The following is a 27066-nucleotide window of genomic DNA, read 5'->3' on the forward strand; positions in this document are numbered from 1 at the left end:
TTGCCTTTCCCTGTAGCACCTGCGAAGGCAAGGGGGGAGGGCTGTTACAAGGAATACAGCTTCCCTGGGTGACCTTGCCCCTTGGCGGTCGAGGACGGAGGCCTTGGCTTGTCTAAGGAGCAGGGCGCTGTGCCCTGAGGTCATGCCAGAGCCAGGGTCCTGGACACCAGGGCCTCTGCCCCTGAGGAGGACCGTCTCCAGGACGGGCGCTGGACAACTCAAGCACCGAGAACTGCTTAGGAGCAAAAAGGAGAACCAGGGGGTCAAAAGACAGAGGCGGGGTCAGCGGCTAACCTACCTGCCCAGGCCCACCTCCCACTTCCTCCTGGGTCCTTACTGGTCTGGGATGGGCGTCACCACGGCCTTGAGGGGTGGGGAGGGCGCACGGCCAGGGAGGAGTGGGGTGCTCAGCCAGCGGTGGCCGTGGAGGGCCTGTGGCCAGGACCGTGGCTGTACCAGAAGAGGCGGGGGGCCTCTGCCTCCTGCCTGAAGGAGCCTGTGGGCAAGGGCAGGAGGGCGGGGAGGAGGGGAGGGAGGGAGGAGACGGAGGTGCCGGGCGCCCTTCCAGCAGCTTCTCCCCACACTCCCCAAACACCCACCCAGGCCACTCCCTTCCAGCCTGCTGCCTGCAGAGCGTGAGGGCTCCGACGACAGGGGCAGCCGCCTCTGTCCTGCAGCGTCCCACCGGGATGACCAGTCCAGGAAGGGTGGCCCTGAGGCTGGGTCTCTGAAATGGGCACAGCCATTTTTCCTTGGGAAGATGAAGGTGAGGGAGTGAGATGCGGGGTCACCCGAGACCTTTCAGGGGAGGAGATTAGGGGAAGCGGGCATGGCCATGCCTGCCTGGAGAGGCTGGGGGCCCTGGGCCAGCCGCCGGCCAGGCTCAGAGCCCATGGCCAGGTCTCATTAGCATTCAGAGGGGAGGTGACCACAGGGACACATCCAAGACACGAGAGGAGACAGGCTGTATTTTAATTATGACCTGGACTTTTAAACAAATCCTTCTCCTGGCTAGTCTGAGCCTGAGAGAAAACAAGGGGTGGGAGCTGTGCATCCAGCAGCTGGGACCACAGGGCACGGGTACAGCTGTGCACACATCTGGCACACGGGCAGGGGACAGTGTGCCTCCAGCACTCCCCGGTGGTGAGGGTGCCCAGGCAGTGAGGAGGCTGACCTGGATCAGAATCAGAACCCCCAGAGGCCACGCAGGAACTGAGTGCTGGCCCCTTCAGGTCGTAATCCCCAGGGGACCCCAGCAGGACCTGGGCAGGCAGCCCCCGTGCCTTCCTGCGGCCTTCCTGGGTCAACATGGTGGGCTTTCTTTGCTGAGCTCCTTCAACTTGGGGGCGTGTGTGGAGTGGGGTAAATTAAAAGGGAAGAGCGGGAGGTCAGCCGACTGGGAGCGAAGACCAGCCCAGCTGCTGTTACCTGCTCAGGGGATTCCGCAGTGGGCGGCCCCCTGGGCACCGTGGCCTCCAGGCAGCCCATTCCAGGGGAGGGAGGAGGAGCGTGGCTTGGGACAAAGGGCTTTGGCCAGCTGCTGGAAAAGCATGGATGAGGTGGCTCAGGTTGGCAAGGGTGACCGGGGACTTGGGGCCAGGGATGAAGGGGTAGCCTGGCTGAGCACTGGAGGGTCAGATGCAGAGGAAGCCCTGCAGCTGGGGGGTGCTGGGGCCTGGAGCTCTGGTTTGGGGCATTGTGCACCTGATGCGTGGTCACCCATGTGTGGCCGCCAGCCCCCCTCTAGAGCTGAGAGGCAGTGGGAGGCGCATCAGGACAGGTGTTCCTGAGGCGTCCCTGTGGCCAGGGCAGACAGACGGGGGTGGTGACTCAGGCTCCTGTCTGAGGTAGGACGGCAGACTGTCCCATCCTGGGAGCTGTCCCCAGCGTGACTGCGGCAGCGGGCTCTACTCCCTTCGAGTCCTGCTTCCTTCACTCGGAGCGTTGGGTGGTGTCCCTGTCTCCTGCCACTCTGGACCTGCTTCCTTCGCGTCCTCTTCCCTGGAGGCAAGTCTTCTGCTCTTCCAGGAAGCTTCCAGGATAAAGACCACGCACAGCGAGGCCTTGGGCCCTAGCTGGTGTGGTTCCGTGGTTGGGAAGGGACCGCACGTTCTGACCTGTCAACGTTCAATGGCTCGATGTCAGCCTATTTTGTGTTCACGGAGCATTGCTTTGTCCTGTTCTCGTGTTGTTTCCTGAAGACACGTCCCCAGGGACGGGGCTCACTGACACTGTGTTCACTGGTTCTCCTCGGGGGGTTCGTCTGTGCCTGCCTGTGCCCGGCGTGTCGCAGACACTGGACACTTACTGCCCTCTGCGTGCCTGCCGCCGGTGCTAGCTCTTTCCCTCCCCTCCTGTTGGGCAGAGTGTGTGGCGTGCGCAGGGTGCACAGCGGAGGCCTCTGAGTGAATGAAGGGGCGGCTGGGAAGGGCCGCGGCTGAGTGAACATGGGGGCACCTGGAGGGGGCTGGCCACGCTCAGGCCACTGTGGAGTTGGCCTGGCTGCAGGGAGACACGCGCTGAGCCCCTGCCGAGGGGGCTTGCTGTTGGAGCAAACTGCTGCCCCTGGAGCCACCTGGTTCTGTTGGTGACGCAGAGTGACCTGCAGTGTCTCACACTCACAGTGGCCATTTTGTCCTCACACTACCTGACCTTTCCACGTCCACCCACTCCTCTTGCATGTGGGGACAGAGAGAATGTTTTCAGAGAACCCACCCCCACCGTTGTGGTCTCACCTTAGGAAGGAAAACAAGTCTCTATTTTGGAAATAGTAGAACAAATGCTGCAAAGGACGGACCCCAGAGATGGCTTTCGGGAACGTGAGTGCTTGTCCCAGAACCGTGACATGGCACTGTCGTGTGGGAGGCAGCTTAAGACGAAACCCCAGAGACCTGCTTTCAGTTTTAGGTCTTTCATAGGCCGCCCAGGATTGCTGCTGATCAGAGTGACCGGGAAGAGACTGAGTAACCCGGATTCGAGTCCACTGCAGGGCAGGCATCCCTACCCAGGCCTGGAAGGCCCTTGCACTGCTGACCCATGGGCAGCGCGGGCCACCCCAGACCCCACTCACAGCGCTGTCCCCCTCTCTCTCCCTGCTGCCAGGCTGTTTGCTGTCAAATGCGGGGGCTGCTTTGAGGCCATCGCCCCCAACGAGTTTGTTATGCGGGCCCAGAAGAGCGTATACCACCTGAGCTGCTTCTGCTGCTGTGTCTGCGAGCGGCAGCTTCAGAAGGGCGATGAGTTTGTCCTGAAGGAGGGGCAGCTGCTCTGCAAAGGGGACTATGAGAAGGAGCGGGAGCTGCTCAGCCTGGTGAGCCCCGCAGCCTCAGACTCAGGTGAGTGCCGAGCGTGGGCAGGGGCTGCAGTGGGGGGGTGGGGTGGGGCAGCAGGGCGAGCTCAGTGCTTCCTCCCGGAGGCCCCCGGACAGTCCTGCTCCTGGCCACACTTCTGTGTGGCCCAGGAACTTTCCTGGTAAGCTTGGAGTCATCTCTTACCAGGCAGCTAATGCCTGGAACATGCTGTGTAACAAGTAACTCCCAAATCCCATGGCTCATGGTCCTCGCCCTGGACCGCGCATTCCCAAGTCCCTGGGTTAACTGAGCAGCTGCTTTGGGCTGAGGAACTTCCGCCGGCAGAGTCTGCTGATCTTAGCTTAGTGCCAGGTGTAGACCAGGTTCAGGTCCTGCTCTGTGTGGCAGTAGTGTGGGCAGCGTGCCCAGCCCCATGTCATGTCTACCAAGTTCCCGTGGCCAAAGCAGGCTACAGATGGAACTTGAAGGAGGAGAGGTGCAGGAGGAGAGGTGTGCGCCCCACAGCATGGACCCTTGCTGGGCTTCAGAGTCCCTGTACGTGACGCTCTCGAGCTGGACATGCAAGGGGACAGTCGCAGGCCTGCTCTGAACCTGTGTCCTCAGCTGTCGGTGGTGGGGGGGGCTGGAGGCTTACCCGGGCCAGGGTTCGTTTCTCCCGCATCACCCGCCCTGCCTTCGCCCCAGTGCCTCCAGGGCAGGGAAGCTGAGGAGGTGGGCAGTGCAGAATATAGAGCAGGGGCCAGAGAAGGACCTCAAGTAGAAACTGGGCGGGCACAGCATGTGCTCAGGGTGCCGCCCCTCGGGACAGGGACTCCCTCGAGAGCCTGCGAGACCCTGTGAGGTGATTCCTGGGACCTCGCCGGGTCTTGCTGTGCGATCCCAGTCCAGTCCTGACCCAGCCTGCGTGCCAGTTCCTGTGTCCTCACCGCTCGTTTCTGGCCTCCCTGGGACCCTGTGCCCAGGCACCTGTCCTGCAGCTCCCCTCATGCCCCACTCCCACCAGATCTTCAGGGTCCCCTCTGGTCTTCCTCTAGAGCCCGCCTCCCAGGACAGCCTCCACGCCCAGCAGGCGAGCCGCCGCTCCTCACTCCTGCTGGAGCCAGGCCTCACAAGGTGCTCCTGGGCCTGACTTGCCACTGTTTGCCCAGGGATCAGCCAGGCCGGACCCTGGGACCTCACTAGACACACTGTTCCTAAAGAAGGAACAAGACTGAGTAGCCTAAGCATGGTGCTGGGGTCGAGAGCCAGACGCTGCCAGCGGGCACCTCAGTGGGCACTTCCATCTGACCTCGGGAAGCTTCCTGAACTCTCAGTGCCACTCCAGGGTGGTGACATGGTGGTGACCCCCTGCCTCCCAACAGCAGGCTTTCTGTCAAGGAGTGAGGGAGGCTGTGTGGGCAAAGCCTGGTGTTCTCCAGTGTCGGGCACCGGCTGGTGGGGGTGGGCGTTCCTCCCAGAAGCTGCTGTGGGCTTGCTTTGCCTCCAGTGGGCTCTTCTTGCCCACCCCACCTGCAGCCCGACTTGCTGGTACCAGAGAGCTCCTGCCGGGCTCGATGGTCCCAAGTGTTCCTGGGGCAACGGGGCCATTGCAAACTGAGCTGCGTCTGCTTGGACCAGGTGGGCTCACCCACCGCCCTGTCACCTGTCTTGCTGTACCCACCCACTGAGGCCTTCTCCCCAGGGTGATGCGAAATCTTCAGATTCCCAAAGGCTTTGGGCCATGGTGGTCAGAGGCCAGTGTGACCTAAGGGGGACGTGCACACCCAGAGGGCCACAGTACTCCTTCTAGGGACATCAGCCTGTGGCCAGGCCATCCTCAGACATAGGGCTGAGGGGCTTGGCTGCTGGGCGTTCAGTGGGCCACGTTCTAGGTCTAGCTGACCTCACAGGGGGCGCTGCACTGTGGCCGGCTCGAGCAGGGCAGAGACAGTGGGGCCCAGAAATGTGGACAGAATCATGACGTCCGCAGCCAGGGAGCTGCACAGCCCTTTCCTGGCCACGTTCACAGCCGTATGTTCGTCCCACTCTGTCCCTCTGGAGCCTGCCACTTCCTGCATTCACACGCTGGCCCAGGAGACACAGCTCGAGTGCTTGCTGTATGCATGTGTGGAACCCTGGCCTGGTGACGAGAGTGGGCCAGGTGGGGAGGTCTCACCTTCCTGATGAAGGGCCTGCAGGGGCTTAGGCAGAAAGTGAAGACCAAGTGAGGCACAGATGTCAGCTTCAGTGGCCAGAGCGCCCCACGGTGTTTCCTCACTTTGGGGAACATAAGAATTCATTCATTCAGCCATTGAACAAAACCTTCAGGTCCTCGCACTACAGATGGACGGGCACCAGGAGGCAGTTCTGACCTCACACGGGGAACCTGGGAGTGTCATTTGGCTTAACAGGTCCCAGGAGCCAGTTGCTCAAGAGACAGACCTGCCTCGGGCGGGCACCAGCTCTGCAGGTGGGAGGGAGGTGGCTCTGGCAGAGCCTGTTGTCCTTTTCAGCACTAAAATCTTGGACTGTTGGTGCAGCTTTGGATGAGGTGACATTAGCGTCTCAACCAGAATTTTGTCAATTGTATAAACGCCGCTTGGCTTGCATTGCCAATGACTTGTATGCCAAAGGTCGCCTCAGCCATGACCGCGAGAGAGCAATCCGGTGGCTCCTTGTTCCCTTACAGAGCTGGCGTGGTGTCAAGAGAAGCTCAAGCGATCCATAAATACCCGAGGAGGTGAATCACACCTTTAAGGAAAGACACCTGCCTCCTATGAGGGCCGAACAGAAAGCCAACAGTTTGAGGATTTTCCAGGACAGTGAAGCTCCCCCAGGTTCTATGAGTGGGGTGCTTCAGGGAGCAGTACTATAAGCGTTTGCTGAGTGAAGGATCGACAGTCTGACTCGGTTGAGGACACAGAAGGCAGGCTTATCCCAAGTGCGGATGACACAGTCCTGGCAGGGAGTGTTGTGTGGCACACCCAACGTTCAGAAGGACCCTGACGAGCTGACAGAGCAGGGCAGGTTGGCAAGGTGGCATCTCATTGCCAGGTCCCTAAATTCAAGTAATTGTCTAAACAGGGACTGTTCTAATGGAATTCCCTGTGGGGCTGTAGTCGATAGCAGAGTCCTTAGGATCCCAAAGAGACATCCAGTCCCTAATAGAATTCTAGTGTCCCTGACATGTAATCAGTTTGCTGGCTTGCTGTGCCTTGGTCAGAGCACATTCAGAACATTTGGGCTGGATTTGAATGATGCATTTAGGAGGTCTCCGATCACCTGAGAGTCCCATAGAGAGAGATTGGCTTGTTAATGACAATTAACTAGCAAACGCCATCTAATTAGCTTTATAAAAGCAAGGCCAATGGAGACCTAGGAGCTGCAGCCGAGGCTGCAGGCAGGGCTGAGGGTGAAGTGGCAGATGAGGTCAGCAGAGCGTGTCAGAGGGTGCGGCTGGCCTGCGGTGTGGAGAGTGCATTTGCTGGTCCTGCGCTTCAATGGACATTGCTGGAGGACTGTATCAGCGGTGCCTGGGCAGCCTCCATCCAGGGTTCCTGGTTTCACAGCCACACGGGGCTCTGCGGGAGGTTCTAAGTGCCGGGTGTACTTGTCTGACGAGGCCTGGCCCCTCCTGTCCTGTCCTGCTTTGCCAGTGGCCTGGGAGCATCTGCCCAAGCAGACAGATGGAATCAGTGGCCAGCGGTGGACAGTTTTCTTTGGCTCCCTGGGCAGTGTGGACCAGGGAGAACCCCAGGCTCTTGTGGTGGGTTGGTGGGTGCCTGGGAGGTGATCCAGTCCACACTACACCACACTCCTCTGGCCTCTGTGTGAGTATTTCATTCATGGGGTCCAAACACAGGGACAAATCGAAGTGCTTTTCCTGCGCCTCCTTCTCCAGTCTGCATACAATCGGACCCTGACGTGAGGGGTCCCTCCCGCACCCACTCATTCTCCAGCACACAGCCAGAGGATGATGATGAGGAGGAGGAGGACAGCAATAGCACTATTCAACTTTGTGAGCTTTTCCACTAGTGTCTTCATCCCGCCTAGGAGCCGTACCCCATTGGGTTTGGTTTTAGGTGACTTTTGAGTTCCTTTTGTACTCTGGGAACCGCTCCTCAGAACTCCCTGTCCTCTCCCATCCCCAGCTGGGCTTTTTCCTCTTATCCCGCTTTGCACTTCTCACCTGGGGGTCCCTGGTGGGTCAGCATGTTGTGTGGGTTTGCTTGGAAGTCTCCCTTGCTGAAGACAGCGTGACTTTTAGGGTGTTCCTGAGACTTGCTCTTTGGCATGTGGGCTCTTCCCAGCGCCAGGGCTTTTATGGAGGGTCTTCCCAGTGCCAGTGGGTGTGAGGGCTCACGCTGCAGTGGCTGGCGCCACAGGTGTGGGGTGTGGCTCTTCGGCCTAGTGTGGGGCTGGTGTGCAGCGGCATTGCACAGTGTGTGTGTCTTGTGTGGACCAAGGAACTGTGTCCTGTTTGTGTGACCTTTTAAAGTCCTTGCCAGCTCTGGCTTTGAGACCTTGCTCTTACTAGAGCCAAAAGGAGACTGCTCATACACGTTGGGGTTTCCCTGGGCACAGGGTCTGCTGCTCCTGAAGGCCCCGTGGTCTCCTTGCTGCTCGACTGCCTGGTTCTCCTCTTCTCAGCCGTACTCAACAGCACTGGCATCTGGGCCTGTGTTGTGGTTTCCTCCCCGCCCCGGAGCTTGGGTTCCTGCTGTTCCCTACAGGAGCAGTTCTTTCGGTCTGTGTTGAGGCTCTTCGTGTTTTCCAGTATCTTGGCTTGAGAGGCAGTGGGTACCTCACGAGCCCTGGAAATGCCTGGCGGCTCCTGGGACTCACCTTGTCAGCTCTTGGTCATGGATTGCGTGACACCAGGTGTAGAAGCCGGAGCAGGGGGCGTGGTCGGCACTGCAGTGCCGGGGTCTTGGGACGTGGAGACGACAGGTCTGAAGGCGAGTCTCGCCCCCCGCCCGGCAAGCCACACAGCCCCAGGCAAGCCACGTCCCCTCTCCCGCACTCTACCTCTCATTGGAGGGAAGGGGCTGGAAATACCTCCTGTGTGAGTGGCTGTGTGAAGGACAAGAGGCCGTGCAAACCAGGGCTTGGCTGGCACCAGCGAGTGGCAGTTTCCGTTGCCCTTTTCTGCTGCAGGGCCTCCTGCACCGCTGGGTGGCTCGAGGCTCAAAGACCCATCGTTTCACAAACACCCCTCCTCTCCATGCTCTTCTGTCTCAGATGCCCCTAGGTGGCTGACCCGAGGCCTCTCAGGGTTGTGCCCACAGAAGAAGGGTAGCAGGGTGCATGAAGAGGGGATAGGGATTCACAGCCTGGGGCTCTGCATCTCAGATGTTGAGCTCCAGTTCTGAACATTCTAGCTGGTGTGGCATCTGGGACATTGTCAGTGCAGAAAACCAGGAGGAGTCGTCTTGAAGTCATCTCTGGGACTTAATTAGGACTCCAGAATGGGAAGGAGTTACCAAGCTTAACTGTGGTTCTTTGATAGACTAGGAAATAGTCACTGTGGTCATGATTTGAGTGCCTCCGAGTGCCCAGGTGCTGTCTGATTTCTGAACAAAACTTCACGGCACAGGGCTGTTCTAGGGTGGACCTGTCTTGCCCCTGGTCTGGTTGGCTGCATCCAGTGTCTCTGAGGATCCCTTTTGGAGTGGATGAGACTCCTCTCTTGCAGCATGGGTCTTAGAGTCCAGCAAGGACAAACCTGACAGTTCCTGTGCGCGAAGGCACTGCTGGGCCAGAGTCGGTCTGTTCTGAGAGGTCTATCCCCTGCAGTCCCACACGCCCCATCTGCGTCCTTCCAGGCAGCGCTGTACCAGCCTTCAGCTCAGCACGGATTTCTTACAGACAGCTGGGGTGTGTCGGGCTCTGTGCTAAATGCTGTCTCTTAGTTGTAGAAAACGTAAGGCAGGTGGTGAATCCTGAGCAGCACAGCCGAGGAAGCGCCCAGCCCAGCCCCTGACACCAGGAGAACAGCAGGCAGCTCTGTGCCCACAGGGATCCGCCTTGCCGTTCTTCCCTGGGAAGCTAATGGGTGAGAAGTTTGAGTAGGTGAGACGCACTCTGATGAAGAGTGTATTGATGAAGAAAATAGGAAGTCATATTTCCTTCTATAGCAGTCACTCAGAAGACTCCAGCAGCACTCCTCAGAAAATGCCAACGGCAGCTTAGCACAAGGCACATCACCAGGACCTGGCGACGCTTTCGTCTGTGTCTATGAAATAAGCTCCGGCACTTTCTGACTAACTGCTTGCCCCACACTCCCACATCTGCCATTATGTATGTTTGATTCTCATCCTGGTCACTGTATTAATTTCATAAGCTCCTGAGGATGAAGGAGTGAGGTTTAAGATACTCCTTCAGACAGCAGTTACGGACTGCGATCCCCAGGTTTGGAACTGGTAAAACCCCTGAAACTTCAGGACCCTAGGTGTATTTAGTCTTCTCTCCTGGGTGAGGGTGAAGAATGAGACGAAGATGCCATCTGTGGCCCTGAGGGTTCGGTAGCATGCTGTGCGCACAGTAAGTGCACGTGCGGTAGCTGCGGTATCTGTGCAGTGCTGTTTTGTTATCCGAGATGTCGAGCACACGCACACATTGGGGCCAGCAGGAAGGCGCTCTGGACACCTTCTGATTTATTAACATGGCACCTCTGAGAGCAGGCGAGAGGCAGTGACGTTGCTGACCCTTTCTGGTTCTTTGCAGAATCAATAGTTTTGTCTCTTGTTAGTGTCACAGCCACAAAATTGACACCAGGATTATTCGTGGCCCTTCGTCCGAGGCTCAGCACTCCTCTGTACCAAGCCTTTGTCTTCTAGGGTATTTGTTTTGTCTTCATAAAATAGATGGAGAGGTAAAGACACAGGATACCCAAGTCAGGGATAAGCCAGAGTAAGAACTTAATTCTACCAATTACCCAGACAGGATACATGATACTGAGGCAGAAGGTGGTGACTGTGAGCTGGGTAGTTATCTTTGGAGCTTAAAAAGTGACAGGCAGTCTACAGATTTAGACAATAAATTACCTCTTTTCCATGGACTGTAACTTAATTTTAGAAGTGCATTTGCACTTAATAGTTTTGATTAAAATGAGAGATAGAAACCATAGTTTAAAAGCCATTGCTTGGTGGCACGTTAATGTCATAGTGTGCTGTCCATGAGCTATCGTTCCTCCTGCACTAACTCCACGAGAGCAAGCTGGCCAGATGGGCAGCTCAGGGCTGTGAAGGCTGCACACTGAGGCAACTGTGATGACGTCCACTCCCTGGAGTTGCTCTCTCTGCACAGAGCCTCACCTTAGGCACTTGCCCCGAGTAAGCTCACTCAGCATGCACGTCAGGATGAGGAAGCAGGGTTGGGATCATTCCTACAGACGAGGAAGAAGTGCCAGAGCCAGGCTTCCACCAGGCCGCCCAGCTCCAGAGCCTGAACCATCAAGCCTGCACTGAGGTGCCCAGCCGTCGGGGGCTCTGGGTGTGGCAGGGGACCTCACAGCTGTGCCCCCCTCACACCCACAGCTCTCCCTGGCTGGCGGTGGCAGGAGGACTTCTTACCTGAGAGACCCCAGCTGAAGAAGGAGGTGATCTGAACCAGGTTCCAGCCCCTTGGTCAGTCCCAAGGCACGCCCTGCTCCACCCCCCGGCCTCCTCCTTCAAGCTCACCACCAGCACTGTGCTCCTCAGGCACCTCCCGTAGGCAGTGGAGGCTTGGGAGTAGCCCAGTGCCACGTGGTGTGAGATGGGCCAGCACTTTAAAGCACACGTCAGGCCACTGTGGGCGTCTTGTCCTGTTTTTCTAGTTCAGCCAACTTCTGGTTCTGCTCCTGTGGCTTATTTGATGGTAGCAGGAAAAACCAAGTGACCTTTTTTTTTTCAGATGAGTGGTATCAGCTGTGCAAACCGCAGCCTCATTAATCAAATGAACAGAGGTCTGAGGTGGATGGAGTTGGTATGTATAAAAATCTACATCTGTCCCCAAGGTCCGCCTCTGCCACAGACCGACTCGCAGGAGACAGGGACGCAAGTACGTTCTTGGCGTCATGGCAAGTGACAGTGCCACCTTTGTGTTGGGTCCTCTGTGGGCACGCTGGCAGGACTCTGCAGTGTGCCTGGCGAGCATCAGGGCTGCAGCTCACGACTTGGACCTCTCCTTACCCAACTGTGTAAGTGGCAGGGACTCACCTCGCTCTCGTGCATAAGAGTCGGGGGACCTGTAGGGAAGATGTTGGTCTTCTTGCCCTGACATTCCAGCCAAGCCCACCCACATTTAGATTTCCAACCAGCGGATTTCAAGATGGATCTCGAGATACTTTAGACAGTTCACTGAGCAAATAGAAGAATCACCTCTAAATATTCCCCCGTGCCTGGTGTCTGTGAGCACAGAAAACCTCAAAGCCCAGTTTACTAGGAATTGGTGGCAAGACAGGTTATGGCTTCCTCCGAGGACTGTGGCATTTGGTGATTTAAATGGACATGGATGACAGGGTAGCTAACACCACTTGGGATCTTAGTGCTCCAAGTCCACTTTACATACAGAAAGCCAGCAGTGTGCTCTCTGGGGTTCTTTCCTGATCAGACTGGGATGGGAGTTCTGTGTGCATGTGTACACAAGACAGGTAGAAGCCATGGGCCCTGATTGTGTTCTAGGTACAGAGTCCAAGCAGCATTCCTTATGAGGATCAGTGGGCGCAGGAAAACATTGGCGGAGGCAGCTCTGCACCTGTTCCGTGCTGGAATTTGCTGAACACTTGCATACACAGGGCTCAATGAGTAAGCAACTGTTTCTGAGCACCGACTGTGTAACAGTTCTGTTGTAGATGCTGGAGTGAGATAGCTCTGTTCCTAAAAGTGTAGTATTCTAGTAGAGACCACCAACAACCAAATAAACAGGCAGGCAAAAGATTGTGGGTACCCTTTAAGCTGTTCCCTATAAGACTTGCTCTTACATATTTAAAAATACATTGGATTCCTGGAAATGGACATTAGTAATGTAGCTAGGATGCAGCCTGGGATTGGGGGTTCTGTAAAGCTCCCTGTGTGACAGAGGCAGTGCAGCTCAGGGACAGGGATGTGGTGCCTTCCTCAGTGGTTCCTCCTTGCAGAACTTTGGTGCTGAGGCATAGTGAGTCTGGAGTTAGGAGAGGGGGCAGGGCTTCCTTAGAGTGAGCCAGAGTAGCTGGAGTCATGAGAGTAGCAAGGAAAACCCAGGATGAGCAGATAATTTGAATGTTGGATAAGCAATGAATGATGTTTTCCAATAAGTATGCTCACTGCAACATAAATATTGTTGTTGGTCAAAAATTCAGATTTAACTATGTGTTCTGTATTTTGTCTGCTGTGAGCAGACAGAGTAAGAACATGCCAGCTGTGGGGCACTCATAGGGTGGCCATTGATGGTGGAACTTGCAAGGGTGTATGGCTAGATGTTTGATTGTTTGATGGCAGGGAGAAAGGAATGTCATTCTGCCCAGGACACCTGTGTGCCCACTCGCCTTGTGCGCCTGCCTGGGCTTGGAGAGGCTTCTGTCCAGGCAAGGGCCAGCAGGATCTCCGTTACCTTGGCAACCCCTCCTGCCACGGACTCCTAGCGGCTGGAATTTCCCCCGCGCCTGCTTGCTTTCTGGTAGGCACAGCCTTCGGTCCAGCAGGCAGGGTCCGCGCGCTGGTGCGCAGGTGCGCGGCGCTCAGGTGCGCAGGGCGCAGCGACTTGGCCACCCGCCGCCCGCGCATCCCGCTCCTCTTCAAAGGCCTCGGGAGCGAGGGGCCCGCGCAGACACACACGGACGGCAGTTTTATGAGAAAATGCAGATAAAGGGCCCGGCGGTAGGGCCATATGTTCCCCGTAATCTCCAAAGCCGTCACTTCAATTAGAGTCTCCCTGAGCTGCAGTGCCGGCTCCTGAGTAAACAGCGCGCTGAAAGAAGAGCTCGGTTTCCAATTAAAAGTGTACTAACATTTCTCTTTCCCTAATTCCCGCCGAGCGCAGCCCGCGCAGGCGGAGGCGCGGCCGGGTCGCGGCGAGGTCGTCGTGGTCCCCTCTGCGTTCCCAGGTGACGTCAGCGCGGGATTAGGCCGCTGCGTCGGGCTGCATGGAGTTAATTAAAGCAGCGCCCGCAAATCCGCCGGGCGAGGCAGGTGCTGGGGATCTGTGTGTGTGCGTGTTCCCCTGTGTCCACGTGGTGTGTGTGGCCTCATGTGTGTCCATGGGGGGCATGTCGTCCCCCGTGAGTGCTTGTGCAGTAAAAGTCAGGTGGTCTAGTTTCCGAGCTGGAGGTGTCCTCCCTCGCGCAGGCCTCCCACTGAGGGACTCACTCAGAGAGAGGCACACAGCCTCCTGAGCTGGTCCTGGTGGGCCTCAGCCCCAGGTCTCCTGCAGGCTGTATGCAAATACCATTTTCTGCTTGGTGGCCCCTCCCCCTTCTTGGTGCCCCAATCTTGAGAATAAATGGAGGCCAGATGTGAGGTTATTTAAATACTAGGAGAGCAACAGGGCTCCCTGCTTTCAGGAGCTCTTGAGAGCGCTGAATCTGAGCATCATGGGCCCTTCAACCTCTGTATCATGACACTCTGAAAACTTGGTTTCTATTGATGTTTTCTGTTCAGCAGAACTGGTTGAAAGTTGCCTGGTTTCAGATGGGAGAGGGGTGGATAGATTAACTTTCTGGCCTACTCTCTATACCATGAAAGAATCAAAGAATTGAAGCCATTATCTGCAAAGTTCCAGAAACATCAATAAGCAGAAAATCCTCACCAGCTCATTCAAATGCAAATGCTTCTCCTCCTTTCGTGAGTCATCTACCCAAGTAATTACTTTAGTTTTGAGTTTGGCCTTGGAGGTGAGGACTTCAGAGAATGAGGCTGTTTGTTTATTCCTCGATCTCTGACTGATGCTCACTAAATTAAACTGAGGCCGGTTCAGCACACATTTCGAGGGCCCATCTCTCTGCCCAGCACTGGCTGGGTCAGACACTAGCCACCTCCAGAGCCAAGAAAGCCACCTCTGTGTCCCAGACTCCAGGTTTCCCCGTGAATAGGGAACTCCTGTAAGGAAATAATTACAATAAAACATGCAGATTGTCAGAGTAGAGCCACGTCGTCGTGTGTGCAGTCTTGCAGGGCAGCGGTGCTTGTCCTTGGGGTGTGTGTTAGGAACTGTGTGGAGGGTGTGTTCCAGTGGATGTGACGTGATGACTGGGGCTGGACACTGGAGGGTGCTTGCTGGTGGTGAAAGGCAGGCGTGTTGGGAGGAAGAAGGGGGTAGCTCAGCCTGTCCTGAGCTGGAAGGCCTAGACTGGAGGCCCGGAGGGATTGAGGTCCTCGTGTGAGTGGGAAGACACAGGCCAAAATGGGAAGGGCTTTTCTGGATCTTACGTGAATACATTCTGGGGTGAGAATTACCATCAGAAGTTTATGAACAGGGTTGCAAAGCTACCAGTCTGATCTTTGGAAAGAGAAGGCGGGCGGGTGGATTGGAGTTGGGTGACATTGCAGATGGGGAGAGGATAAGGAGACCACTGCAGCGTTCCAGTGACAGACAAAGGTTTGGGCCAAAGCACACGCTAGAGGTTTCAGGGAAATTGACACTTGCTGGTGCTCTCAACACTTGACGGCTCCCCACTATGTGCCAGCATCATTCTGAGTGGTGGGCGTATAGTCATGAACAGCACAGGCCCAGCACCTCCCACCAGGAGCTTAAATTCCAGAATTAAAATCTAGGAAGAGAGGTTGACCTTGAGGATGGCGTTGGGATTTCTAATTATATGAACATCCATGTCCTGAGAAGAGACAGCAAGTTCAGGAAAGAACAAGGACCTAGGTAATGAATTCAGGAGAGGCAGGCGGAGAGGTCTGGTTTTGTGAATGAGGTGTATCGGACATCCTTTGGGCGGCTGAGCACATGGACCCGGGGCTCTAGGGGGAGGTCAGACATGGACTCAGCAATCACAGAAGAGCCAAGGGTTTAAAACCAGGTAATTCTGTAGTAGTGTCTCCACTGCTGCAGCTGTCTGGGTCTGTGTGGCTCTCTCTCACACACACACACACATGCACACGCGCGCACACATGCGCACGTAATTCATCAACAAATCTCAGCACAGCAGTGGTCCTCAATGTCCCTCCTGGGGCCAGAAGGCCAGCATCCAGCATCTCCTGGGAGCGAGTGGGAAATCGAGTTCTCACTCTCATGCTGGGCTGACCACATTGGGCACTCTGGGCCACAAGTCTGTGCCCCCGTTGCCTCGTGACGTTGGAGAGGTGCTGAACCAGAGCAGTCCCCCCAGGCCACAGATACCAGTCACAGAAGGGTAGCCCAGGCCTGAGCAGGGGCACCTGCGTTTCTTAGTGACCACTGTCTTCAAAGACCCGTGGGCCTGCTCCACCCTGGGCATCTTGGGCAGTTCTGAGCAAGCCCCAGTGTCTGCCCAGTGATTCACAGCACCTGTTTCCTACAGTGATCCCGCCGTCCTGGGGCCTCACCCATCCTGCACACCCAGGACTGACCGACCCGGGGCTCTGGCTAGTTTTTGCTCTATCCCAAGCACATGGTGAGTGGATGGAGGGGAGGGGATTTAGGCACCAGCTAAGGTTTGCACACAACAGTTTCTGAAGTCCCTCTGGCCTCTAAATGTAGTGTAAATGGTGCACACGTGTATGCACACACATACACACAAACGTGCTCTCTCACACACACAGTTTCCACACACCCCTCCTGATTAGTGTCACATCTACTATTGTTCATTCAGTCAACACTCGAGTCTCTCCTCTGTGACCAGATCCTTGGCCACCCAGGGAAGATAAAATCAACGAAAGATACTTTTTCTATGGTCCATACAGACCTCTACACACTTGATGCAATCAGAAAATAAGAATCTATTGTCTGTGGATAAATTGGCAACTGTTTGGTGTGTCCATGTTTGAATGATTGAGAGAGGAGAGAAATTGGTGAAGACATGAGTAGTCAATGGCTCAGTTTCCTCTTCCACTTCTCCCACGGGGGGCTGGTGACCTGGTGGCATCCGCTGCTCCCTCCCCTCATGGTGGGTGGGTGGGTGGACCCAGCACAGGGGTGTTTATGGTGGTGCCTGACTCTAAGCAGTGCTCACGAAGAGCGCCTCCTTAAACTTGAGCATTAGGGACTCCTTGGCGCCTTCAGCATCTCCTCCTGCACTGGCAAAGGAGGGCCAGGGACCCAAGAAGCGGCCACCCTCCGACTCACCAAAGTGCCCTTCTCACATGTCAGGATGCGTGACTGTGACACAGAGCCACAGCTGGCATTACCTAATCTAACAGCTGGGGTGTGACCAGAGGGAGTTGGGGCTTTTGAAGGAGGGACAGAGGACACCAGATGCAGTCTCTGCAAAGTGGAGCCTGGAAAGAGGATGTGACATTGATCCTAGCACTTTCCTGAGACTGTCTTTGGATCTGTGCAGTCGGGGCCTTGGTTCCTACAACCTGGAGCCCCTGGCCTTTGCAGAGGTGTGTGCCGCGTGGAGGCAGACCTCAGTGAGGCCAGCAGCCTCCCTGGGAGCAAGCAGAGTGTCCCCTGCGCCACTCCCTCTGCCATCTCTCTCGGGGGCTGTGCGCCTTCTCTAGGGACAGCCACTGAGACCTGGCTTCCCATGAGAGGCTGGTGGAACCAGGCACCGGCATTGTCTGATGCACTTCCAAGGCTGAAGCAGAGTGGGAAACTCGACCCTCATTGATGAACCCCCAGCTGGTTGAACCAGGTGCAGGAGCTCCCAGTGGGAAGGCAGGGCATGGGGACAAAGTGGCCTCTCCACACCCCATCTGGGGCCCTCTGCACCCCGCCCAGGGCTGTCTTCCTGCCATCCCCACTCCCTGGGCCTTGGAGGATGGCCTCACAGCCCTGCTCCCCTGTGTCCGTTGATTTCCGTGGTCAGTGAGTTGAGAGAACCCCTGTGGGGATGCTTTGGGGTACGTGAGACACACTAGCTTCAGTCTGTGGTGCCCTCAATGTGCATGTGTCATCTGTGTGGGGAGACTTCCAGCAAGGACAGGGCTGTGGTCATTAGGTCCCAGAACGTCATGAGTAACTTGTGGAAGACTGTCTCAGAGACTAGCTTCAAACTGTAGGCTTTAGAGTTCAGAGATTTCAGAACAGGTAAAAGCACCCATTAGGCCAGTTTTGCTAGGGAAGAAGTAATCAATCAGACATAAGAACAATAACTGTAATTCTTCAGTGAGCACAGGCAGACCCGGTTCATGGGGACCCAATTAACTAGAAATCTCAATCAGGCACGATCCATCATTTGGAATCCTCTGTTAATATGAGGGAGAAATTAGAAAAATAATTAGTCATCATCAAAGGATTCTTTTTAGACAGCCACCTTGGGGGAAGCGTTCGTCACTAAGCTCACCCTGCCGACTTCCTCCTCCTTCTACAGGTGCAGCTGTATAGACAGATCACTGCCTTTGAGGGGTCCACAGTGGCTGCTGTCACACATGCCATCCACCAACTCAGGAACAGTCCTTCCTGTGCCCGGAAGACATGGTTGGGGTGCCAGAGGGTCAGCATCTGGCAAGGGTTCTCTTCTGGTTGCAGACTTCCTGTACCCACAAGGGCCGGGGCACAGAGCTCTCGGGGTCCTCTCCTAGGGCACTGACCCTGTCATGAGGACCCCGCCACAGGGCCAGGTACCCAAAAGGACCCAGCTCCTAGAACGGTCACCTTGGGTTTTGGGGTTTAGCACCTCAACTTGAAGGGACCCAAGTGCCCCATGACTGTCTTAGTTGGCGTTTCTCATAGGAAAACTGTCGGCATTCGGTGAGACAGTTTGTCCTTTGCATCTGTGCCCCGCCCCCCACTGACAACTAGGAAAAGGTGCCTCCTCCGTTGGCCAGTGCTCCCGGGGACAGAGCATTCCTGACCGAGTGGGTCACGTCAGAGGCCGTGGTGGCAGGTTCAGAAAGGTCTTGAACAGGGTTGGGCAAGGTGGAAGTCCTCTAAGACACCGCTGCATCACCTCCATTTCACAGTGAGGAAACTGAGGTTGGGCACCCTGCCCGGGCCACCTCGTCCTTGCTGGGCAGGTGGAGGGTGTCGGCCGGCTTCTCCCACCCGCTGTGCTGCCTCCCTTGACTCCGTCTGAGCATGGCCACGAGAGGCTTCGCACACGTGAAGCAGCCATGACTGATAACACGGGGCCACCTGTGACCCCTGGTGGTGGTGTGCTCCCCAGGCTCAGGGCCTGGGGACTCCAGGTGTTGGTGCTGTTCACTGGCTCAGGAGGACTCAGGTGCCTAGAGCAGAGCTTATGCATTTCATCTGCTAAGACACTTTTGGGCCACTTTGTAGAGTGACATGATGATGCAGCTAAAATGGGATGTGGCACAGTTGGGGTGGTGAGAAAGCATGCACCCTTTTTCTTTCTGTGGCGATCTAACAGATAGTCACACATTTTAAAATCACCAACTACAGCTCATTTCAGCACGGGTTGTGGATGTCTCCATCCTGACGATCCCTGGAGGTGGTGAGGACATGGCCGACCTGTCTGTTTAGCTGTGGGGTCTGCACGTGCCAGAGAGGCGCAGATCTTGGAGACAGAGTGGAGAGGGAACTTACAGGCAGAAGGATAAGCTGTCCACTTTCTCTGTCCAGCCTCTCGAATGAGCCCCCTTTGAAGGTCTTTCTGGCCTCCAGCTTGGTCCTGGATCTGGCCGTGGTGCTGACTGCTCACACCTCGGGACTCTGTCCAGTGACTTCTGGACTGGAGTCCTGGGGTCGATTCTGCTTGTGCCCTACCTCGCCGTCTCTGGCACCAGCCTTACAACCCTGGCTCTGAGGAGGACGACGGAGGGAGTAGGAGCTGGCTTGAGCTGGCTTGATTTCAGTGAGGCTAGTGACATGGAGTGTCGGAAGATGCCTGGCCAGTGAAGGGACAGTCACCACACCTGCGGACTTCCTAGCCAGTCTCAAGTGCTGAGTCAGCCGGGGACAACCATCGAGGAGATGCACTGTCCGCAGCAAGACAAGAGCCGAGGGTGTGGCCGGTGAGATGAGGGCTGCAGACCAGGCAGCACGGTGAGCCGTCCCTCAGCAGGAAAGGGAGGCTGCCTCCACCCAGGCCAAGGGCAGGGACAGCAGGTGGAGAGCACCTGGGGGAAGCTGCACCTGCTCCAGCCAGCAGGTGTGAATTGGATGGAGGAGGTGGCAGCAGCTGCCAAAGACACCACCAGGCGGAGGCAGGTTGGGGCGGGACAGCGATTCCTCCTGCTTCTCTGTGTCCTCAGACTGTCTCCTAACTGCCCGTTGACTGAAGCCCATGGGTGCAGGGGTTGGCCCAGGCGACAGAGCAGGTGGGGAAAACAGGAATAAATCCGAGCATCAAAGAACGGCACTTGACTTAGGAAACCCGTAACGTGGGCAGGAAAGAAACCAGAGGCACCGACGGAGAGAATTTAGAAGTCAGCGTTAACTCAGCCAGGCTGGGACTTCCTGTGTCCTGAGCAGAGCACAGGTGTCTGGGCCCAGAGTGGATGTGAGGGGAGCCACAGTGGGCGGCAAGGCATGGCTGGGCTTCCGCTTCCCGGCTTCCGCCACGCTGAGATGCCGGTGCGGCCATCCTGACCTGGCAGCTGCCTCCTCCTCTCCAGGGACATGCCACGCTGCGTGGGACCCTGCCTGCAGGGCCGGACCTCACCTCCAGCCGCAGCCTGGCTTCTCTCCTGGCTTTCAGTGTCTTTCTCAGCAGGGTCGTCACCCCTACCCCGAGTGCGGGTGCTGTGTGAGGTAGCACGCCACTGTCACCACCGACTTCTCTGCCACAGTCACTTCTCTGCCCTGTTTCCAACCCTGCGTGTCCCTGTCTACGTCTGACTTAGATTCTAGAAGTTCTTAGTTCCCTCTCCGACTCTCTGGGGCGTCTTAGCCGAAGGCGGAGGAGCTGCTCTTGAGAGTCTCTTCTGCCATGGGCTGTCAGCCTCGCCGTGGCTCCAACACATGGGTCAGGTTTCTGCAGCTGCCACCCAAGGGTCCCTTCATGGCACCCAAATCATCTGCTTGTGGGACTTTTCCCCACTGGTGACCAAAGACCCCCTTCTTCCTTCCTCCCTTTTTATAAAGATGAAAAGAACTTGTGGGTTTTCCTCACATTAATAAGTGTGGTGTCACTTTGTGGTGCTGCTGTTGAGACTGGGAATGGTCATGGTCTGAATCCTTATGGTGGCCCTGCACAGGACACCAAGAGTTGCAGAAACAGGAATTTGTTCCCAAGAATCATCATGGGGTCTGGGGCTCTTGGTCGCCCAACCACTTAACTGCTCCTTCAGCCCCTGGCTGCCCCCGGCCCTTGTGGTCAGCTCTGCTCCCTCCTCCGCAGTGCGTGCTCCACTCGGTGCTGGAACGCTCTTGCCCTGCTCTGCATCCCTGCACTTGCCCCTGATAGAAGCTCACCTGGCCTGCGGCGACCGAGGCAGGGACCCTGTCCTGCCCACAGATGGATGTTAAGCACTTTGAAAACCGGCATTTTTAGGTGAATATACGAATAGTGGCCGTACGAGACCCTCTGTGTATTGAAAAATGTTTGTTTATACCTTCTATAAAATGAGGATCTCTCTCTTTTTCTCCTCTCTTTTCTGGGTGCTGGGGATGGAACCCAGGGCCTTGTGTATGAAGGCAAGCACTCTAACAACTGAGCCATGTCCCCAGGCCCAACGGAGAGAAGAGAATCCAACTCGACAGGATGGTCTCTGCACAACTTCAGGTGCACACCGTTTTAGAGCAGGGTGCGTGATGTGAAGAGAGGCTGCATTGACTTGAAACCTGTGGGAGGGTTGTGCAGCTGCAGATGTCACAGCTCCTAGCCTCCTGCACAGTGTCACAGTGTCAAGCGACTTCTTCTTTGTCAAACTCCCTGATACTCTATTGATGCATCTATGAATGGCATCAGCAGAGATGCAGCCACTGATGGTGAGGGAGCACTCGCTTAAACTTGACCTGGGCTGCTGCACCACACAGGCCTGCGTGATGGTGGCCGTGGCTGGGGGCCTGGGGGAGCTGCGTGGCCTTGCCGTCTCTGGGCCTGCGTGGTGGTGGCCGTGGCTGGAGGAGCTGCGTGGCCTTGCCGTCTCGGGGCCTGGTGGTGGTGTGGCCGTGGCTGGGGGCCTGGGGAGCTGCGTGGCCTTGCCGTCTCGGGGCCCTGCAGACAGAAGGCTGCTCAGCATCTGCCCACCCTGGCGGAGGCGATGATGAAGAGTGGAGGGAGGACCCTGAGGGGAAGGAGAGACACTCCTGCTCCCTTGTCAACCAGGCAGGCGCCGCTCTCGGTTCAGTGGCCATTGTGTGGCCAGAGTGGAGGGAGAGCCCACCCCTGGGCTTGGCAGTGCTGGGCACAACATGCCTCCAGGCCAGCTCTGTCCGTGCCAACCCCGGGTCACCCTGTCACCCTGACCTTTTCCTGAATCACGCCATTGATTTCAAAGCAGAAAAGAAGATTTTTGAACGCAGTTGATATTCCTCCCTACTCATGAGAGGAGCAGGAGTCCGGAGGTTTGGCTGGAGCAGTGGGAAGGTGTGAAGGCCCAGTCTGTCCTTCTCCCTCACCTGTCCTCCTGTGTGTGCGTGCAGGGCCCCGGGAAGGCAGCGGGAGGCGCGCTTGAGGTCAGGGATTCTCCCAGTGTGGCCGTGGGCCAGCCCTCAGTGCCCCAGCAGGGACTGTGAGACTGGAAAGCCACAGACCCCGTCCCAAACCTGCTGAGCCAGGCCCCGGCGGCCAGCTGTCTGTGTCACCACGCCCACGGGTGCCTGGCAGGGCTGCTGGGCTGGAGAATGCGTCCCGGGCCTCCAGGACCCCTCCAACCCCTCCTTACCAAATAAGCTCCATGCCTTACAGGTAAAGGCAGCGAGGGGAGAGGAGGAGTGGTCAGGGGCACAAGTTCAGGCTGACGGCTGATGGGAAGTGGGGTGCTCTCAGCAATGGCTCATCAGGACCATCTCGGGACACCCAGTGCCCAAGTGCCAGGGCACAACCACAAGTGTTCCCCGTGGTTGCAGTGGGGCTTGCTGCATGCAGCGATACCCAGGTGTAGGTGACTTGGGGAAGTGCTCCCTCCACCCCCTGTGGAGCCATGGCTCCACCTGCACGAAGCTGTCCTTGGAGACTACGTGTTCCAGTCCGCGCCTGCTGGACCCGACTGTGCCCCTGCGGCTGCCCCACAGCGTGGCCTGCCGTCTGTCTCTTTCCGTTCTTCTCCAGGCTTCTGTCCCTAGTTATCACAGCCGGGCTTTTCTCTTCGTGACCCTCTGCTGTCCTGCTTAGGGCAGCATAGCCACATGGATGCTGTCGTAGCCATGGACGGTCTGGGATCAATATCACGTGAAGGAGATGTTGAGAGTGTAGCTCCAGTGAAATGGATTTCACCCAGCTGAGCCCAAACAGAGGTGGCTAATAATCCCCTCATCTTTTCAGATGGCCCATCATGGCCAGCAGCGTGGAGTGCCCTGCAGTCTGAAGGGCTGTTGGCCTCTCTCACTTTCCAAGCCAGCAGAGGGCCTGATCAGAAGAGGGCATCCCAGCCAAAGGCACACAGGGTCCAAGCAGCATGGTCAGATGGGCATGCTCCCCTGTGGTTAAGCCCACAGAGATGGACCAGGGAGGACTAGGAGAGGTTCACCAGCCAACTCAGCCACCTGCCCAGCACCCAGAGATCACTGTCTTGGTCGTTTTGAATTTGGAGGAATAATTAACCTTTTGTCTAGCAGACCTTCCTAGAAACAATGTAGTTTTCCTCTTGGTTGATCCTCCTGAAGGCTAGTGATTAATGCAGGGGACCACTCCAGAGAGAGGTGGTAGTCAGTGCACTGGTCACTTCCTAAATTGGAGCAAGCACACTCAGACTTCGTTACCAGAACCCTAACACAAGGCCCTGTGGCTGCACACACAGCCTGCCTAGTGGACCACCAGGCAGCTGCCAGGTGGCTTTTGTCGGACTGAGCCGCGAGCCCCGCGCGTCCCTTTCCGGTCAGCCTCGGAGGCTGGCCACGTGAGAACAGAGCGGGCAGTGGTTTGCATTTCGTATTTGTCCACGTTTGGCTTGGTGGTGGTGACTGTCAGCGTCTGCAGCGTGTGGCGGAGCTGCACGCCTGCACCTCCCAGCCTGGGCTGCGTGGGCTGTTCTTGTCAGAGGGGAAGGGGAAATGTGGGAAGGGTGCGGGTGGGGGTGGGTGGGGCCGCGGGCACTCAGATGTGACTGTTCAGCTGTGAGAAGGCCTGAGACTGGGGCAGAAAACAGGACGCCACCTTCTGTGCCGCGTCCTGGTTCCCAGCAGACCTCCAAACACAAGGGCTCCTTCAGGAGCACCAGCTGCCGAGGGCGAGGAAGGGCGCACCCAGCCGGGCAGGCTGCCGGAGCTCAGGAGTGCAGGCTGGAGACGTGACCCGGGAATGTCCTGGCTCTGACCCGCCCAGCCCCTCCCCTGCCTGGCACAGGAACCCCCTCTGCCGAGGACCTCTCTGAACAAAGGGCCTTTCTTAAAACACCTCACCTGTGGCCCGCTCAGCAGTGCAGCGCAGCTCCTGTGTGCTCTGCTGGTGAGCGGCGGCCAGCAGGTCTTCCTGAGCCTGCCCTCTGGGGCTGCAGTAGAGGGCAGGACAGTGGGAGGCAGGGAACTGCAGGGCGGGGCTGTGGTAACGGGGACTTAGAGAGGTCTGTCCCTTCTCCAGCAGGAGCTCAGGTGGACTTCCAGGAAGCCTCCCTCCAGCCCTTTCTTTCCTCACTCTTTAATAATGGTCACAGGGCATTCTGCAGGGCCAGGTGTCCTTGGAGCTTCACAGTCACCGGGAGGCCGGGCAGACAGGCAGGGGGGAGGAGGGGGGAGGAGGAGTGTCCCAGCCCTGTGCCCTTGGGCAGGAGACCCCTTTCCCTTACCCGGCCTCAGTTTACTCATGTGCAGGAGAAGGCTCCTGCCTCCTGGAGCCGGGGTACAGCTGGTGGGCCTTGGGGATGCAGACGCCACATTCAGCTGGCGGCCAAGCCTGAGGAACTGTTAGGCCGTCTTGCAGAAGGAGAGACTGGGCCTCAGGATGTGAGAGTTTTAGACAAGAGTGCTCAGCTCAGCAGCAAACTTACGAAAAGAACCTATTCCTGATTTTGCTGTCAGAGCTCCTGTCCATGGTTGCATGTGCTCTTCTGACATGAAGAACAGCCGTCCAGTGTTCGTGGGAGAAGGGGCATTCGGTCTCCCCCCACCTGGGCCAGAACTCACAGTGGGGATGGTCATTTGCTGTAACTGAGGTGCTGGTTGATAAGCTGGCTTCCTTGCTGTGCATGAGGGTGTCTCTGGGGTGGTTGGACTGGTCAGCCCTGTGTGAGAGCGACCGGCCACAGAGGCCTGTGTATGTTGTGCAGGTTCCTGAGCCTCTCTGAGGCTGTGTTTACCCCTTAGGAGGACAGCAGTAAGACTGTCCGTGCCATGCTGCAGTGCAGATGGGACCAGACCTGTCCTCTCTCACCTGGCAAGAGCTGGTGTTGGGTGCAGAGGTGGTGTTTGGGTGCAGAGGTGGTGTTTGGGTGCAGAGCTGGTGTTTGGAGCACAGAGCTGGTGTTGGGGTGCAGAGCTGGTTGGGTGCAGAGCTGGTGTTGGGGTGCAGAGCTGGTTGGGTGCAGAGCTGGTGTTTGGGGCACAGAGCTGGTGTTTGGGTGCAGAGCTGGTGTTTGGGGCACAGAGCTGGTGTTTGGGTGCAGAGCTGGTGTTTGGAGCACAGAGCTGGTGTTTGGGGTGCAGAGCTGGTTGGGTGCAGAGCTGGTGTTTGGGTGCAGAGCTGGTGTTTGGAGCACAGAGCTGGTGTTGGGGTGCAGAGCTGGTGTTTGGGTGCAGAGCTGGTGTTTGGGGTGCAGAGCTGGTTGGGTGCAGAGCTGGTGTTTGGGTGCAGAGCTGGTGTTTGGAGCACAGAGCTGGTGTTTGGGGTGCAGAGCTGGTTGGGTGCAGAGCTGGTGTTGGGTGCAGAGCTGGTGTTTGGGTGCAGAGCTGGTATTTGGAGCACAGAGCTGGTGTTGGGGTGCAGAGCTGGTGTTTGGGTGCAGAGCTGGTGTTTGGGGTGCAGAGCTGGTTGGGTGCAGAGCTGGTGTTTGGGTGCAGAGCTTGTGTTTGGGGCACAGAGCTGGTGTTTGGGTGCAGAGCTGGTGTTTGGGGCACAGAGCTGGTGTTTGGAGCACAGAGCTGGTGTTTGGGGTGCAGAGCTGGTTGGGTGCAGAGCTGGTGTTGGGTGCAGAGCTGGTGTTTGGGTGCAGAGCTGGTGTTTGGAGCACAGAGCTGGTGTTGGGGTGCAGAGCTGGTGTTTGGAGCACAGAGCTGGTGTTTGGAGCACAGAGCTGGTGTTTGGGGTGCAGAGCTGGTTGGGTGCAGAGCTGGTGTTGGGTGCAGAGCTGGTGTTTGGGTGCAGAGCTGGTGTTTGGAGCACAGAGCTGGTGTTGGGGTGCAGAGCTGGTGTTTGGGTGCAGAGCTGGTGTTTGGGGTGCAGAGCTGGTTGGGTGCAGAGCTGGTGTTTGGGTGCAGAGCTGGTGTTTGGGTGCAGAGCTGGTTGGGTGCAGAGCTGGTTGGGTGCAGAGCTGGTGTTGGGTGCAGAGCTGGTGTTTGGGTGCAGAGCTGGTGTTGGGTGCAGAGCTGGTGTTTGGGTGCAGAGGTGGTGTTTGGGTGCAGAGCTGGTGTTTGGGTGCAGAGCTGGTTGGGTGCAGAGCTGGTGTTGGGTGCAGAGCTGTTGTTGGGTGCAGAGCTGGTGTTTGGGTGCAGAGCTGGTGTTGGGTGCAGAGCTGGTGTTTGGGTGCAGAGCTGGTGTTGGGTGCAGAGCTGGTGTTTGGGTGCAGAGCTGGTGTTTGGGGCGCAGAGCTGGTGTTTGGGTGCAGAGCTGGTGTTGGGTGCAGAGCTGGTGTTGGGTGCAGAGCTGGTGTTGGGTGCAGAGCTGGTGTTTGGGACATGGGCATTAGCTTATCTTTCAGGGTCCAAGTCTAGTGCTGGGACCCAAGAGATTCCCTCAGCCCAGGTACAAAGTAGGCCTGAGACTGACATCGCCACCCAGGTGTGAGCATGAGCAAGGCAGTTCAGAGGCTGAGGCCCGTGTCCCTGGCACACCATGCCCTGTGTCATGGGTTCTCGCTTTCCTGTGCAGAGGCAGCCCCAGAGCCCCTCCCCAGCACCCATGTCCATCCTCCTGGTGACATCCGCTCCCCAGCACCAACCCCTCCAGAAAGCTCAGGTGGCACCCAACCTCCCCCCAGTGGCATGCCCACTCATTCCCCACTCATTCTCCTGAGTCTCTCCTGGCCGGCTGAGCCCCTCTCCGGACACCTGCTCCCTGACCCGGGCCCCTTCCCTTCTCTAACTTCTCTGGTGATTTGATGCTTCTCTTTTCTAACGGCGGGTTTCTGTCCTTGCCATGCCCGAGGAGCTCGCCGCACGCTGTGGGTTCCCTTCACCCTGCAGGCCACCTCCCCAGGTCAGCTTCCGTTCCTTAGGAGCATGGACTCTTCCACTTGCCCCTGCACTCAGAGCACTCGGCCTTGCGTGCAGTGGGTTGCGAGGAGTCTCCCTGGGGCGTCTCCTTCCCAGGTCAGGTCTGCTTGTCACAGGTCACACCTGCCCTGGTGGCCTTCCCCTCAGCAGGTGCTGCTGGGTCTTTGTCCTCTGATTGATTGGCAGGGAGGAGAGTTGTCCCAGGGGTGTCCTTGTGCAGAGTGTTGCCCACGAGCCTCTGTGGGGCTCATCGAGGAGTGACCAAGTGCAAGGTTCCTGGTGGAGTACTCTG

General features: G+C 57.2%; 1 protein-coding gene across 1 annotated transcript in view; it reads left to right on the plus strand.

Moving 5' to 3' along the window:
• Lmx1a (LIM homeobox transcription factor 1 alpha) overlaps positions 1 to 27066 on the plus strand; it is a 125197-nt gene that overhangs the window by 80888 nt on the left and 17243 nt on the right. Inside the window, exon 3 of the mRNA XM_077105109.1 lies at positions 3103 to 3335. Within this exon, the coding sequence (XP_076961224.1) occupies positions 3103 to 3335 (233 nt within the window). The remainder of the gene's footprint in view (positions 1 to 3102; positions 3336 to 27066) is intronic.

The sequence above is a fragment of the Callospermophilus lateralis genome, chromosome 13 (assembly GCF_048772815.1).
Source record: "Callospermophilus lateralis isolate mCalLat2 chromosome 13, mCalLat2.hap1, whole genome shotgun sequence".
Classification (NCBI taxonomy): Eukaryota; Metazoa; Chordata; class Mammalia; order Rodentia; family Sciuridae; genus Callospermophilus; species Callospermophilus lateralis.